The 17175-nt window shown below is 34.7% G+C and overlaps 2 protein-coding genes across 3 annotated transcripts; both read right to left on the minus strand.

Moving 5' to 3' along the window:
- Positions 1-319: 319 nt before the first annotated feature.
- Positions 320-1536, minus strand: LOC112741269 (uncharacterized). Its single transcript, XM_025790169.3, has one exon. It carries the CDS (start codon positions 1263-1265, stop codon positions 609-611), a length of 657 nt encoding a protein of 218 aa, XP_025645954.1. The 5' UTR covers positions 1266-1536; the 3' UTR covers positions 320-608.
- A 10224-nt stretch (positions 1537-11760) lies between these two features.
- On the minus strand, positions 11761-15203 carry LOC112741270 (probable carboxylesterase SOBER1-like). Of its 2 annotated transcripts, XM_025790172.3 has the most exons (7): positions 15040-15186; positions 14739-14952; positions 13504-13556; positions 12904-13027; positions 12642-12769; positions 12266-12373; positions 11761-12180 (listed from the first exon to the last, which is right to left on the minus strand). In XM_025790172.3, the coding sequence occupies exons 2-7, from the start codon at positions 14911-14913 to the stop codon at positions 12091-12093; spliced, it is 678 nt and encodes a 225-aa protein (XP_025645957.1). In that variant the 5' UTR covers positions 14914-14952; positions 15040-15186; the 3' UTR covers positions 11761-12090. The 2 variants fall into 2 exon arrangements, with proteins under 2 accessions (XP_025645957.1, XP_025645956.1); XM_025790171.3 differs by having other exon boundaries at positions 14739-15203.
- Positions 15204-17175: the final 1972 nt, after the last annotated feature.

The following is a 17175-nucleotide window of genomic DNA, read 5'->3' on the forward strand; positions in this document are numbered from 1 at the left end:
GAAAAAAAAAAAACAGACCACTAAAAGATCTAGAAAACTTCCTCAGGAAGAAAAATAACTGGTCAAATTCATCTCTTCTAAATAAGAAATTCAATTTACAATTTTTATTTTCTAGAAAAGAAATTTACAATATTTGACCTACAACAATACTTATTCATCAATTTATCAATCAACAACAAAAGCTATAGCCGCCACGGAGATACTCAAATTGAAATCAAAATCATTAGTCTAAGCAACGAAATTGATTTTCTATTTTCCGTTGGATTAAAGTGATAAGTACCTAGATATTAGGACTGTTTTTCATAACAACTCAACAATATCAAGGAACAAAATGAGATGACATCTCATATCATATGTATGTTGTGATTGATGATTATAAATTTATAACAAAACTAATTAATCCATTGGATTACAAAAAAGCAAAGAGAGAAATAACATTTCTTCTTTTAACATTGCATAGGAGGAGGAGGAGTAATTAATAATAATGTACAGAAAGAGGGAAAAAAAAAAAGAGAAAGGAGAAAAAAAAAAGAGAAGGTGAAATTCTGAACCCACCTTTCCTCTTTGTTGTTGAGGTTTTGTTGTTATTTTTGTTGGTTGTTGATGATTCACTGTCCCCAAGCACCCCAAATCCTTTCTCCAATGAAACTCACGAACCTTCTCACTGAACCCTTTTCATCCTCTTCAACCCTCTCACCATCTTCATCACTATGGTTGCTACTATTTTCCACCGCCACCGCCACCACCACCGATTCCAAATCGGTTGACGATGACGACTCAGTACTCTCAGAACTCGGCACTGACCCGTTCCGATTCAACAACTCGCCTGACTGTTGCATCTTATTGCTATTGGAGCCTCTTTTGTTCCTCTTGTCTTTCCTTCCTCCATTGTTGTGGTGCTTCTTTCCTCCTTTCTGAGCTAACCACTCCTCAAACGCATCGATGATCTCGTGTATGAGCTGACGATTCGGCGAAGAGTCCCATCTCACCCAGTAACTCATGTAGCAACGGAAGCAGTTACAGCTGAAGACTGGAGCATGGTCACCGCCGCCTGAGGCGGAGCTGCTCCTTGAAGTGGTGGTGGTGGTGGTGCGGCGGGGGTTGTTGGAGGAGGATGAGCAGGAAATGAGGTATGCGAGGACTTCCCTGTCTTCTGGCGTGAGGGCGGCGGTGAGGGTGAGGATGGTGGCCGGAAGGAAGGAGAGTTGGTCGGAGATGATGGGCGGTGACGGGTGAACAGTCCCTTTTCGGTAAAGCTTCTTCATGGTTGATGATTTTGGAAGTTGAGAGAGAGAGAGAAAGCGTTTGGTTTGGTGTGGTCTTCTTATCTAACACTCAAATGGGAAGAAAGAAAGAAAAGAAAAAGGAGAGAGAGGTTTTCAGCTTTCAAGAGTTGATGAGGTTTTATGCTGAGAATACAAAAGAAAAAAAAAAAAAACCCTCCTCTTACCTAGTCTAAACGTCATTACCGAGAAATCTTTTAAGTCTAATTTTTTTTTTTTAAATTTACATGCTAAATAAGAGTTTAATTTACATGTGAAAGATTTATTATAATGATAAATTATATTTATCTATGAAATTTGTTTATTAGAAAATTATAAGCAAACAATGAAAATACTAAATAATATGAATAATGAATATATCGGATGTTTATTTCACTAAGTGTGCAGATAATTATTTTAATATTAAAGTGCAGATGGTTATTCTAATATTAAGATTTAGATGGATAATTTGAAATTATAGTATGTTTTGATTTGATTGGTGGTTGTTCATATTGTTCAAAAAAAATATTAATTACCTAACATAACCTTTGTTTATTTAGTTATTGACATACTAATATGAGTTACTAATTATTATAATTTCATAATATTAACAAAAATTTCATGAATGATTTTTTATTTTAGATATTGATCTAAATTTTTTTTAAATGTATAATTTGACCATATATATTAAAAGTTTAATTTTAATATATTGATAGTATAAAATATTTTATATAATTATTTTATTATATTTATTTATTAAAATAATATAAAAATAGTTATTTTTATTATAATCTTAGGTAATTAAATTCATGTGTTAAATAAATTGATAATACATCGATATATATATATATATATATCAAATAGAGTACTATTTTTATCCATAAAAGTTGAAAATGCTGACATATCTACCTATGGAAGATAAAAATTACCATTTGTATCTATACAAAATTGACTTTCGCAAGCAAAATTATCTAAACCATAAATAATTACATAAAATTCCCAAACTATCCCCTTCTCTTCTCTCACGCACGCACTCACCCTCACTCACTATCTGCAGCACCTAAACTATTACTGCCGTAGCATCATCTCCCTTCCTACTCTCTCTTTTTCTCTCTCTCTCACTCACTCACTTTTCCTCTCTCACCTCTTGAACATCAACATAGCCCACCCACTATCCTCTTCAAAATCACAAAAAAGAACAAACTCAATCAAATTGAATAATAGAACATGCATAGATTCAAAATAAAACCCTAATTTCTTAGAACCTTCACAAAAAATTGTCAATTTCTCAAATTCAAAATCACTATTTTCGTTGCAAAAACATTAATTCGATTTTGGCGACGTTGGTCGGGTTAGAAGGACAATTAGAGAGTTTAAGGAACGACAGATCAGGTGGCACCCATTCAATTTGGAACTGTTAAACTAAATGTGAATGGATCAATGATTAATGATAGTAGAATCTTTTGTGGATAGATTCTTAGAGATGTTGAGTGTAAGTTTTTAACCTGTGTAAGTGCTAATCTGAACACTTGCACTATTATTTTGGCCAAATTATAGGCAATTCTATTGTATTTGAGTTTGGCAAAGAACATAGGTTTTACAATCTTGGAGATTGAAATGGATTTTAAGACGATGATTGATTTCTTTTTTCATTAATCGGTGGAGTTACATTCCGTGAAATCTTTAGTTGCAACCATTAGGAGTTGCTGCAATCGATAGAGAACTGGCGTCTGCACCATGTTTTTAGAGAAGCAAATTCGTGTGCTGATCGTCTACCATATTTGGGACATAACTTGTAATATGGATGTTATATTTTTTTCTCTTTATCTTTCTGTATTTCGTTATGTTTTATGACTAATCTATTAAGAGTTTTTTTTCCTAGAGTAATTTTTTTATAGCTTTTTTGGGTGTTTTTTCACCCGTTATCAAAACATAAAAAGAAGTTGATAATTGAAAATTATTAGATAATTTAATAAATTTGACTGAATCATCTAATAGTTTTTGACTATCAACTTTAAATGAAGACAAATATACATGAGTCTTCACCCTAATAAAACTAATTAATTTTCATGACAAACCTACAAAATACAGACACTTTGCTAAATTGTCGTATTTGTGTATCATACATATTCAGATATATTTAGAACACAATACTCACCAATAAGCGTTTGTATGTTTGTTGTGTTCAACTATATTTTAATAAAAAATATATATTTTTTTAAACACTTTTAGACACACCTAACTACTATCCTCTATTAACTGAGTGATTAACAAATGACACGTAATTAATTAGTAGAGTAAACACTTGAAAAAGGGGGTTAGCAGTTAGGGCTGGGTTGCTAGGTATTGGAGTTGGTGACGTAGTTTTGGGGTGGGGGGAGGGAGAATCAGGTGCGAGGAGGGTGTAGGGTATTGCCCTACGCGTCGCTGTAGTGTAGCCTTGTGATTAGTGCAATCAGAGTGATAGAATGGGACCCATTTTTAAAATATGTGTGTGTCGTTGTCATGGTTTCAATTTGAAACAAAGAGCACACTGACTCTTGCAAGTTACCATGGCATTCTTGCAAGTACCGTCGTATTTGAATGAATGAATTAGGGTTTTTCTTTCCTTTCGTTTGGTGGGATTAGTTTGGCCTATCTAAATTATTTCTAACCCTATATGTGGCGGCTTTTTTACTCCCCTCACATGAACTTGTCACCCTCTATTATTAGTTTAGTCTTATTATTTATTATTAACATCATCATACTACATGGTTCCAATGTTACATCAATAATTCTGCTTTGTTAAATTCAAAATGACAAAACACGATTCACCAAGATTTTACCATATTTATTTACTATTCAGCCTCACTTCAAATTAACTTTATATAATCAAAATGAGGTAAATATTAAATTGGTATTCGAAAAATTGTAATGCTGGTAAAATGGTACTTGATTTTTGTTATTAACAAAATAATCTCTAAAAAAATTTTAAAATTTGACAAGCGTATTTTTAAAGGAAATAGATCTTCTCAATTTTTTTTTAACAATTGAGGGAGTAAAGTATGATATCATACCATTAATTTTATAAGTGTGACTAAAAATAAATATGAGAGAGCAATAAAGGATTAGAAATTACACTTTACACTCTCAATTTTTTTTAACAATTGAGAAGATCCATTCCCATTTTCGAACTCGTCGGAACACATCTCCGACGAATACAATGTTGACATAGCCACAGTATTTTGATGATCTGGCAAACACTCCCAACCCGAATCCCTCCTTTCCCAATGCACATTTCTCCTCTCTCCCTCAACACCACCACAACTTCCACAAGTACCTAAAATCCGGTGTCTTAACCCAAATCCGCGATTCGCACATCATCAATGCCATATCTCACCGGATCGAACTTCATTTGCTAGATCCATCTCCTTCGCACTTCTCCTCCTTCCTCCTCGTTGCAGGACGCCGCCGCCGATCAGACTCAAGGCCAACGCTGTCGCTGACGGTTTCCCCTTCTTCTTGCTAGGATCTACGGACCTTACTGTCCGTTGCGGAAGAAGCTCATGGCCGCCAAGCCCGTTATGTTCATTCCCGCCATTCCCGCCGCGGACCCTCTCGATCTGGTAATTGACTCTTTCGGCAGTGATTTCATTGTGGTCAATTGAAAACGTTATTTCGTTTCTGATTTTCTTATTTCAAAGGCAGTTATTCGGCTATAATATTAAAGTGGTTTGGATGTATAGATTGACGTGCTCTTTGTAATACTTCTATTGGATTATATGTGCAAAGGAGCGACACAATTAAGATGCTAAGGGGATGTGGCTGTTCCAGATTTTATCGTTGTGGCTCCGGTGATGATAGCGGTGGTCCTTGATGGTGTTCTTGCCGTTGAGATTGCTGTTGCAGCGAGTGGTGGAGGTTGCTAGAAAAAGCAAGAGAGTGAGAATGCGAGAACAAGAGAGTCCGCTGAGAAAGGGGGAGTGTGTTGGGTAGAGAGGAATTACAACAACAACAACAACAAAGCCTTGTCCCACTAAGTGGGGTCGGCTACATGAATCAAACGACGCCATTGTGCTCTGTCATGTATCATGTCTACAGAGAGACTGTTTACATGTAGATCTCGTTTGACCACCTCATGGATGGTCTTCTTAGGTCTTCCTCTGCCTTTCGCCCTTTGTCCATCTTCCATCTCATCCACCCTCCTGACTGGATGTTCTATCGGTCTTCTTCTCACATGTCCAAACCACCTGAGACGCGATTCAACCATCTTTTCCACAATGGGTGCTACTCCAACTCTCTTCCTTATATCTTCATTCCTTATTTTATCCAATCGCGTATGACCACTCATCCATCTCAACATCTTCATCTCTGCCACACTCAGCTTATGTTCGTGCTCCCCTTTAGCCGCCCAACACTCCGTACCATACAGCATAGCCGGTCTTATAGCGGTGCGATAGAATTTACCTTTAAGTTTTAAAGGCACTTTTTTGTCACATATAAAACCAGATGCACTCCGCCATTTTGACCAACCTACTTGGATCCTATGATTTACATCCTGTTCAATCTCTCCATTATCCTGTATGATGCACCCAAGATACTTAAAACTTCTAACTTTTCGTAGGATGTTTTCTCCAATCTTCACCTCTATATTGGGGTTTTCCCTTCTCAGACTGAACTTACATTCCATATATTCCGTCTTACTACGGCTTATGCGCAGACCATACACTTCTAGAGCTTCTCTCCATAACTCCAACTTCTTATTTAGGTCTTCCCTTGACTCTCCCATAAGGACGATATCATCGGCAAAAAGCATGCACCATGGCACAGGCTCTTGGATATGCTCTGTGAGTACTTCCAAGACTAATGTGAAGAGGTATGGACTTAGGGATGATCCCTGGTGTAATCCTATACCAATAGGGAATTTCTCTGTCACACCACCTTGAGTCTTCACACTAGTTGTGGCCCCATCATACATGTCTTTAATTGTCCGAATATATGCGATCATTACTCTCCTCTTTTCTAAAACCTTCCATAAGACCTCCCTTGGTACCCTATCATACGCTTTTTCCAAATCAATAAACACCATATGTAGATCCATTTTATTACTACGATACCTCTCCATCATCCTTCTTAATAGGTATATCGCTTCAGTAGTAGATCTGCCTGGCATAAATCCAAATTGGTTCTCTGTTACTTGTGTCTCTTTTCTCAACCTCCGTTCTATCACCCTTTCCCATAACTTCATAGTATGACTCATAAGCTTAATCCCTCTATAGTTTTCGCAACTTTGTATATCCCCCTTATTCTTGTAGATAGGTACCAAGGTGCTCTTTCTCCACTCATCAGGCATCTTCTTTGACCTTAAAATCTCATTAAAAAGTATGGTTAACCAGTTGATGCCTTTTTCTCCAAGACTCTTCCAAACCTCAATCGGAATATTATCAGGTCCTACTGCCCTGCCATTTTTCATCTGCTTTAGAGCCTCTTTTACCTCGAAGTCTCGAATCCTTCGATAGTAGTCAAAGTTTTGATCTTCTTCCCTTGTGCATAATCGACCAAGGCTTGGAAGAGTCTTCTGCCCCTCATTAAATAACTCGTAGAAGTAGCTTTTCTACATTTCATTAATCTTCTCCTCTAGAACCAATACCTCTCCATTCTTATCCTTTATGCACTTAACCTGATCCAAATCTCTCGTTCTTCTTTCCCGGCTCTTTGCGATTCTATATATAGCTTTTTCTCCTTCTTTCGTGCCCAAAGACTGGTAGAGACCCTCATATGCTCTTGTTCTTGCTTCACTTACAGCCACTTTTGTCTCTTTCTTAGCCGCCTTATATTTTTCCCAATTATCTGCATTGCGGCATAAAGACCACTTTTTAAAGCATTCTCTTTTTATCTTTATCTTTTCTTGTATACTCGCATTCCACCACCAGGACTCCTTGTCTCTTGGTCTTATTCCTTTAGATTCACCAAAACTTTCTTTTGCGGTTCTTCTAATAACTTCTGCCATCTCCCTCCACATCTCTTCCGCGCTTCCATTCCCATCCCACTTTGCCTCTTCTCCTACCCGTCTTAGGAAGATTCTTTGTTCCTCACCTTTCATCCGCCACCACCTTATCCTTGGGTTCTTCGTATGATATCTTTTCCTCAACTTTTGCTCAACGCGAAAATCCATGACGAGCACCCTATGTTGTGTTGTCAAACTCTCTCCCGGGATAATTTTACAGTTAATGCAAAATTTCCGGTCGACTCTCCTCAACAAGAAGAAGTCGATTTGAGAGCTTGTCATGCCACTCTTATAGGTTATAAGATGTTCGTCTCTCTTTTTAAAATATGTATTTGCGATGAGAAGATCAAAGGTTGAGGAAAAGTCCAAAATAGTTTTACCCTCGGCATTGATCACCCCGAAACCATGGCCTTCATGAATACTCCCATATCCAGTCACTTCTCTCCCAACATGGCCATTTAAATCTCCTCCTAAGAAAATCTTATCTCCCAAAGGTATGCCTTGAACCAAACTCTCTAGATCCTCCCAAAACCTTATCTTGTGTTGTTCGTCCGAACCCACTTGCGGTGCATAGGCGCTAATCACATGGAAAACACCTCCCTCCACCACAAGTTTGATAGAGATGATCCGATCTCCCACCCTCTTGACATCCACTACGTCCTTCTTCCACTGCTTATCCACAATTATTCCAACCCCATTCCTATTCTTCACCTTTCCTGTATACCAGAGTTTGAAACCAGAAGTATCCAACTCCCTAGCCTTTGCACCAACCCATTTCGTTTCTTGTAGACACATAATGTTAATCTTCCTCCTTGTCATGGTGTCCACCACCTCCATGGACTTTCCTGTTAGAGTGCCTATGTTCCATGTCCCAAATCTCAACCTTCTATCGCTTCGACCTTTACCTTTTACCTTGTGAACTAGCTTATTTACCCTCGTCCGTTCACGAAAACGCGAGAACCCTTGCTCATTTAATACTACATCCGGGCACCGATGCAGCGGCTCTTGCTTTGACACCGTACTCGAGCCATACGGCGCGTTGCTTCCGGGCAACGACCTAGCTTTAGCGCAATAATGTCTTTGATTCATGTCATGGGGGTTCGGCTATATTTTTATGTTGGTTGCCGAAGACTTAATACAACCCTCCTCCTTTATCCGGGCTTGGGACCGGCTATGTACCGCAAGTGTAACATAGGCGGAGTTTGGGTAGAGAGGAATTAGAGTTGAAAAAATTTGTCAAATTATCAAAATACGGTAATCACGTCAGCATCGTGTTCGTTGGAGATGTACTTCGGCAAGCTCAGAGCACGCTTGTTAAATTTTAAAATCTTTCGAAAACTATTTTATCAATAACAAAAAATAGGTACCATTTTATCAGCATCAAAATCTTAAGAATACTAATTTAATATTTCCCTCGAACAAAATTAATGTAGTATGATCTAAGAGCTCTTTCGAATGATTGAACGGTGGTAATAAATTTTTGTGGCTCAATGTTACCCTATTTATTTATTTATTTATTTTCACTTTCTTAAGGGATAAAGATCGAAATTAAGAAGATAAGTCTAAGTTGTGTTGGGATTATGTTAAACTTCCATTCCCTTTTATTGTTAAGTACATTTTATATATAAATACAATTTTAATATTTAAAAGTTTTTTTTTTAAATAACTTTGTTTAAAGTCCACCATTTATTATTTAGTTTTATAAAAAACATTACTATGATGTAGAAGCCCCTATGAATGATTAATGAAGCAAAATAGAAATACTGCTGTTATTTAATTTTACAGATTCTAAGCAATAATTTCGTATACTTGCGGTGCAATTAAGTTATTTAATTTTAAGGTAAGAAACTTTTGATATGAAAAAGATCAAGAGAAATTCTCCTATTATATATATCCTATATGCTACGCATGGGAAATAAAACGTGATAAAATAAGAGCTTATATCTTCCCTCGTTGTGTCTTCTTCTTTCTTTTATTTGCTCCACTTTAATGTGTTGAGCTTCCTTTGTTTCAAAAAAAAAAAAAATATATCTTCCCTCGTTTAGAATAATAACGAAATATCTTCTGTTGTTGTAACTAAGAGCAAAATACATTTTTTTTTTATAAAAGATATTGCGAATTCTGAAAAAACCTCAACCTGTTTTTCTGTTTAGTGTTTAGGGTTGCAAAAAATTTACCTTTATTCAAAAAAGTAGTTGCACTTTCATTTCATGTACTACCATCACCAACACGCATAAGAAATTTAATTCGATACGAGTTTTCACCTTATAATATTCCTATTCAAATATAGTGGCTTGTGGCATGCGTTTCAATGAATAATTTTAACATGGAAAAGTTATCTTCACATGACAAAAAGACGAAAGTGTCATCGCCAAAAATGCAACAGTGCAACATGTGAGACTATAATTATTCCATATACTCAAATGCTTACTAACTACGAGAATTCGGAAAATTTAATAATTCTGGTAAACTTTGAACCGAGCTAAATCTTGTTCAATTGAAGACCGTATCTCAGTGTATGTGTTAATAAGAAATATAAACGGAACAGACATCTCTATTTTGAATGAGCAATTCGAGAAATGAAATAGAATAAAATAAAATTAGTTTGCTGAGTCTAGCACATGAATATTTTTTGGGTGAATAAGTATAGGGAGTTAATGGCCTAAGTATACAATGTATACAATGGAGGTTTAGGAAGTATTAGAGATATGACCATTAGTGTTACATTGTTCTGTCAGGTTACGCTTTTGGGATGAGTGGTTTCATGATATGGTACTAGAGTTCTAGATTCGAAAGGTCAAGAGTTCGATTTTTGGTGAACCCAAAATCAGTTTAAGTTTTTGGGATGAGTAGTTGTATGACATGAGATGTTTATTATCCCTGGTATTCAGATGGTTATTCTGGATAATATGAGTGATGTTCATTTTATTTATGGACCAAAGATTGTACACATTGTACGCTTAGATCATTGGCTCCCTAGCACTACTCTTTTTGGATAGACCCTACAATATACTATTATGAATAATTAAAGGTATTCTTCTCAATTAATAATAAATGTGTACATAACCATAAATAGGGGTTTGTACTAGCAGTAGAGCCCAATTGTTGAAGATAATGTGTTTCATAGTTAATTAATTAAGAATTGCATGCAACGCTACCTCCAAAGTGTTCCATGGCGATGATTCAATTTGGCACTTTACGAAATTAAAAAATAGAAAGGTTTTGGGAGGGGGGAACACAGTTACATAGTTAATTACTAAAAAGTGCTCTTTTATAATTAATTACTACAAGAAAATATATTAATTGGATAACGACTCTAACAAAATGATTACTATTATTAGCAGTATTAATTAATGAATGGAAGGAAGTAGACAGGAGAGAGTGGTGGCGCCACTGTGAGTAAAAGGCAGAAGATGCTTGCAACATGATAGCCAGAAATGAATTTAAAGATTTTCAGATGCTTGCTATTTGTCAAGTACTTCTTGTGTCTTCATTACCCATTATTTCCAAACCAATGACCCCTCACTCACTGCCTCACTCCCTATTCATTGGTTTCACCCTTTGGCGTTTTGCCAAAAGAGAGAAAAAAAAAAGTTATTTATGTATGACAAGTGAAAACATTAGCAAGGTATTAACTATTAAGTCCCACATGATTTAAAAATAAAAATCTAATAGTTTTTATAAGTGTAAGAGAGTTATGCCCTTTTACCCTTTTAAGTTAGATTTTAAAATTGAATTAGATCCATTTAGTTTCTTACACAAGGTAACAAAAAAGGCAATATATAGATTCAGAATTTACAAGTCTAATTGTACATAATTGAATTGAAATGGTACATAGTTCATAATGTCAAAAATTCTCAACTAATTGTACACAGTTGTGAATATTGAATTCATCACTGACAAGTGACAGCATAGCAAAGTTAGGCACTTAGGTTTTGGATAATGGTCTAATTAATATATGGCTAAAACCCTAAAAGTTATATTTTAAACTGCAAATCATGGATTAAGGTATATTTAATGAGACAAGTGCCAACATGGTTCAATTGATAATGCTAGAAAAACAGTAACTTTTTCCAGCTTTTCAGCTAAAACAACACAGTGGTCTCAATCTCAACCCACCTCTGAAATGGTCCCAACAAAAAGAAGCAGAAACAATGCTGCATGGCTACAGTGACAACTTGCAAATAGAGTGTAAGACAAAGGCAAAAAATTTCAAGTGGCTACCATCACTTGTGGTAAAATTACATTCTTTTTTCCTATATGAAGTTTTCCCTATATTTTTAAGGGGAGTAACATTGACACTTGTTTACTTAATTGATTCTGTTTATTGTCACTATTTTTATTTACTGTATGTCTGTATCCATATGCACCTACATAAAGATGTAATAACATTTGGTTAAAGAATATAATATAATTAAGGCTATATTAAAGTTTAATGGTCCTTAATATTATGACCTATGGGCATTATTACCTATGAATTCATAAAGAATAATTAACTGAAAAAGCATATTCTTTTAGCTAAAAGTGAATTATTTCATTCATGGGTTTCCAGAGGAAAGAAAAAGGTAATGGTAAAATGTATGAAAAACAGGGACAGAGAGAGTAATAACACTTACACTTCTGTTTCTAACTTTTAACATTAACAAATGGACAATGAAGCATTGATCAGAAGGCTGCCCCATCAAATCTATCATAAATATTGCAATGCAAGATACGAAATTCCACCATTCCCCCCTTTCAGCCATTGAGGTGATTTACTTTCTTGCAGGCCATACCAAATTCCACCACCAAGGTAAAATAATAAATGAAAAAAAGAGAAAAATCTTGCGGGACCAGAAACGATTACGAAGAAGTCTGTAGGCGTGTCTTGATCCACGACTCCAGATTTCGGAGTTCCTCATTGCTTATTGAGTGAGCAAGACCAGGATAAGCCTGCAATTAGAACAAATGTCAGCATCATGATGAAGATTAAAAAAGAGGGGTCAATAGATGAATCATTAAAAACTTGAAATCTCACCTTAAATTCACAGCCAACACCAATTTTTTCAAGGAAAGGGGGACCTGCTTGTCCAGCCTCAAACAAGACTGTTCTATCAATAATCCCATGGGACCACAATAGTGGTGTCTGCAGATATTTATATAAACTATGTCAACATAAATAAAATAGGTGATAAGTACATACCAAAATTCAGTTGAGTTGAATAGTATTCAGGAACTAGGTATACAAGTTATAATTGCCTTAGAAAACTCGGATATTCCATCAATTGGTACTAAGTTAGTCTAACTTAACTAACATGGTTCATATATTTCTATGTTGGGATATAATGATGTTGATATTTTTCACTTACATCAAACAAGTAATGAGAATAATGAAAATTCTTAAATATTTGTACCCGCTTTGCCTCGGGTGTAATTTGTCCTATGATGGACGAAGATGAGTTAAATGGTACCCAGCCACTAAATACTGCACCTCCACCTAAAGTTTTTGGGTAAAGCAGAACGCTAGCCAAGGTCAATGCACCTGCAAAACGTTACTGCAATTCATTGGAAATTTATACATATGCTTTTCTTTAAAGGAATTAGTGTGATGAAGGAGATGATGAAAGCACCGAGATATGTAGAGACACATATAGAGAAAGGAAATAAGAAAGCAACCTCCTTGACTGAATCCACAGATAAATACATTATTAGGGTTTGTGCCATCAGCTATTTCCTTGTCTATTGTAGCATGCACATTCTTAACAGCTTTAATCAAACCACTCTCATCTTGTGGAGAGTCCTGACAATAAGTAAAATTCTTTCAAACATAAATTGATATGCCAACAACTCCATCCTAAACAAGATATAGCATAAACACTACAATCATAGAAGAATACTAAATTGGACTTCTCAATGAAGTGAATGGCAAAACTAAGAAGTTATAGGATGAGATGTGCAACTAATTATTTCTTACAAAATGTAAGACCTCAAATTGCTCACCCTGTAGACCAAGCTTTCTATTAAGACAAAGTAATTGAATGGAAAAAGAAAAGGAGGAAGCTGACGAATTAAACAAGATCATGATCACTGTCCAGGGGACCTATAAATTAAGAAAAAAGTGCATACTCAAATAGACAATCTAAAAGAACCGTGCAACAAAGAATAAGTAGGAAAATGGAGATATGAAAATTGTGTATTAGTTTCCTTTCATGACTGGAACTGCAGAGAGTCTATTAAACTTAATAAATCAAAGAAAAAAGGGAATGCTAAACTTACAGCAGTTATAGGAATCTCATGAATGTCAAACCATGAGGGCATTACATGACCATCTACAAGATGAAACAAATCAAAATCTCGTTATCTCTCAGACTGGAAAGCATATTATATCTTCATTCTTTAAAAGTATATACAAAGTCAGATTGTCACTATATCATGTTGCAAGGAATTGTGATCTCATCTAATATTGTGGTGAAATGAACATGCTTTAAAACTTCGATGGATGCATAGTTAAAATTTGCCAATCAAGCAAAAACTTAAGACATTGAAGGAATAAAAACAAGAGAACATACATAAGAAATGGATTAAAAGAACCTTTCCTCAAAAATTATAAATGTTGGATCACTATATGTTCAGGCTAAAAGGAATAATTGATGACAAGAGTGCAACTCTATGTACTTAAAATTTCTAGGAATTGCATTTTGGTCAATAATTCACCATCATACATGATGCTAAGCTCATCAAATTCTAAAATTGACGCTAGCCAAATGGTGCCAATACTATTCTCTCCAGTATTAGTTGGGGGATCGACAACACACTTAACATCCCAGCCCATGGCGCTAGTAACAAGTGTAACCAACAACAACAAACAACAACAAATCTTATTCCACCAGGTGGAATCAACTACATGAATCAAACGACAACATTGCACCCTATCATGTCTACACTCTACAATGAGATTGTTCACACATAAATCTCACTTGATCACTTCCTGCAGAGCCTTTTTAGCTCTTCCTCTAACCACTAGTTTATTTTTCATTTGATCCACCCTTCTGGCTCGATTATCTACTGACATTGTCCCCATATGTCTAAACCATTGATACTCCACCGTCTAACAAGTGTAATTCCTTACACGAAATGTGATCCTAAGGAATTTTGTGAAAAAAAATTGAAAAAAAAAAGTATTGTAGCTAGAAATTATTTTGTTCTTGACTCAACCCTTAACACTAAAGATTGAATGAGGGAATCAAGCTTCAGCAAATAGTAACGAACAAGATTCTGATGGGATAAGCACAACAGAATGAAAGAGCCACCACCACTAGAGCAACAAGGACATGGCAAAAAACAGCAAATTCAGGCATCTGATTTGTTTTTCATCTAAATGGAAGCCAAAACAAGTATCCAAAACAGGTAGTATAAAAAACATTGAATGATTCGTTGTCCACAGAAAGCACGAAAAAGCATAATTTGAAGGGTAAAGAGAGATCATGAGAAAGGAAAGAAGAGCTTATTACAGTTGCAAGTGACAGGGGCATTTGGCGCAGAGGGAAAGAGCCATTTGGTGTTCCTGAACTGAGGGGAAGTGAACAAGTTCTTGATGGGTTCGTTGGCAGGGCCAGAGTCACCCAAACCGTGAAGCCAGAGAACAAAGCTTCGACCCATTGAAGAGGAGGAAGAAGAAGAAGACATGGTAGACAAAGATGAAGAAGGGTTTTGGGTTTGTGGGGACTGAAACACGAAGAAAACTGCGCTGGTAAGTGTGACTAACAACACAACAATGGGTTTTATCAAATTCAAAGGCATAAACTTCATCACCGTCCGTCGCAGATTCCACCGTTGGATTTTCGGCTCTCCTCCTATTTTTCCTTCCGTCTCGCAAAAGACATCAATTACCCTTCTCTTTTCCCATTTTTACTTTCATGATTCCATGGGTTTTTTTTTTTTTTTTGACGAGCATTGTTTGCAGGCTAGTATTAACTAAGCCCAACCAATTTCACCACATGTTTTATGATTTCTCACCTAACTCTTAATAAGAGCATGACCGAAAAAAAAAAAATACAAGTGTTTTTAACTTTTTATTTATAACTAATTTGAATTGATATCAGTTGAATCATCTACTTAAATAAATATTTTAAAATTTGAATCTCCTTGTATATATGTAATAATTTATTAATTACAGTAAACTTTTGAATAAAACTCAAATATGTAGTTAGATTAGTCTTTAGCCGGTTAAATTAAGAGATATCATAAAAAATAGTATATATATATATATATAGTTTTTATCTTTGAGTTTTGAGATATTTGTTCATAAATTAATGTATTTGAATACAATCTATACAAAATATATATATATAAGATGGGGAGTATTATTTTAAAATGATTTGATAGTTTAAGATAATGCAATAATTTTTTGTGAGATTTGTATTATGATCTTATACACACTTCAACACTATCATGTCAACACTCGAACATACTCAACTTCTTGAACTAAGACTAAGTCAGTATAACCCTCAATATTTAACAAGAAAACTAAGAATACAAGAAAATACAAGAGAAATGAAGCTTTGGTGGAAAGAACATTTTATTGTAAATAACTCTTCATACTTTTATATATATCCACACTCTTCTAGAATATTCTATGACCTTTCAGAGTCTTTTAAAATCTTTTAGGATATTATAATACTTTCTAAAACATTTTAAAATGTTCCGAAACCATCTAAAATATTTTCAAATACATCAAAAAAACAATACAAATACCCTTAATCTTGTAAAATTTATCGTAATACTTGGTTATCTTCTTAACCATTACACTAATTTTTTTAAGGGAAATTTACATAAATAAATTGTTTGCTCTTCAAATTTACGCAATTGCATTCTTTCAAATACGAAGACGCAAATACATTGTTTCATATATCTATAAAAACTGCTACTGTTACGTAAACACATAATCCACTGTAGCCAACCGCGGATTACATGCAAATGGGGAAACACAGAAACCGCTAGAGGCTGTCGCGGTTTCAGTTTATTGATGCTTGACCATAAACCGCTACTGTCAATAGCGGTTTATGTGTATTGGGAGACGTGCGTAAACCGCTGGAGGCAGCAGCGGTTTAATACAATTTTGGTTAATATTACGATATAATATAATGATACAAGAAGCATATAGGATAAAAACAAATGTAATGATTTTAAATAAGATAAAAAATTAAAAAAGATAATTAAAAATGATGAATTATGATTTTAAATGAAACAAAAAATAATTAAAAATTGTAAGTCATAATTTAAATCTTTTAATTTAAAAAAATTATAATTTATAAAATCGTAAATTATAAATTCTTTTGTCATATAAATTGGTACTCGCAATTTATATTGTATATTACACTTGTGGAATACACCAATTTAAATTTATATTAATGTATTACACAATTTCATCTATGATATAAAAAATAATTAGCATCCTAAACATGTTATATTGTTTAAATATTATAAACAAAATAATAAACAAATGTTATAAATAAAATATTTTCAACTCAAAATTAATTAATTGTCCTAGTCTGAAGTTTGATATATTCATATCTTGATTTATTTTGTTATATAATTCGTTGCAAGCTGGTACGAAATGAGTTTTTAAATGTAATTTGTTGAATCTTATATCATATTATTTAAATCAACAAATCACAAATAATTTTTTAAAGCTAAAAATAATTTAGTAGGGTTAGAATTATTAACGACATTAATATAGAAGGAAAAGAGTAGTTTGTGGCAGGCTCCTTCTACTTACCTGAAGCTATCGTTTCCTTCTACTATCATCTAACTAACTTGAGAAGGGATTACATTAATTCACCTAATATTGTATTGAACTAATAGGAGGAGAGAGCTTTAAGTTTGTGGTTCTTAGTGACAAACTACCATTTCAAATCTTTTCAAATCTCTCCTGAAAACCGTGCAGCG

The sequence above is a fragment of the Arachis hypogaea genome, chromosome 14, assembly GCF_003086295.3.
Source record: "Arachis hypogaea cultivar Tifrunner chromosome 14, arahy.Tifrunner.gnm2.J5K5, whole genome shotgun sequence".
In the NCBI taxonomy this organism is placed as follows: Eukaryota; Viridiplantae; Streptophyta; class Magnoliopsida; order Fabales; family Fabaceae; genus Arachis; species Arachis hypogaea.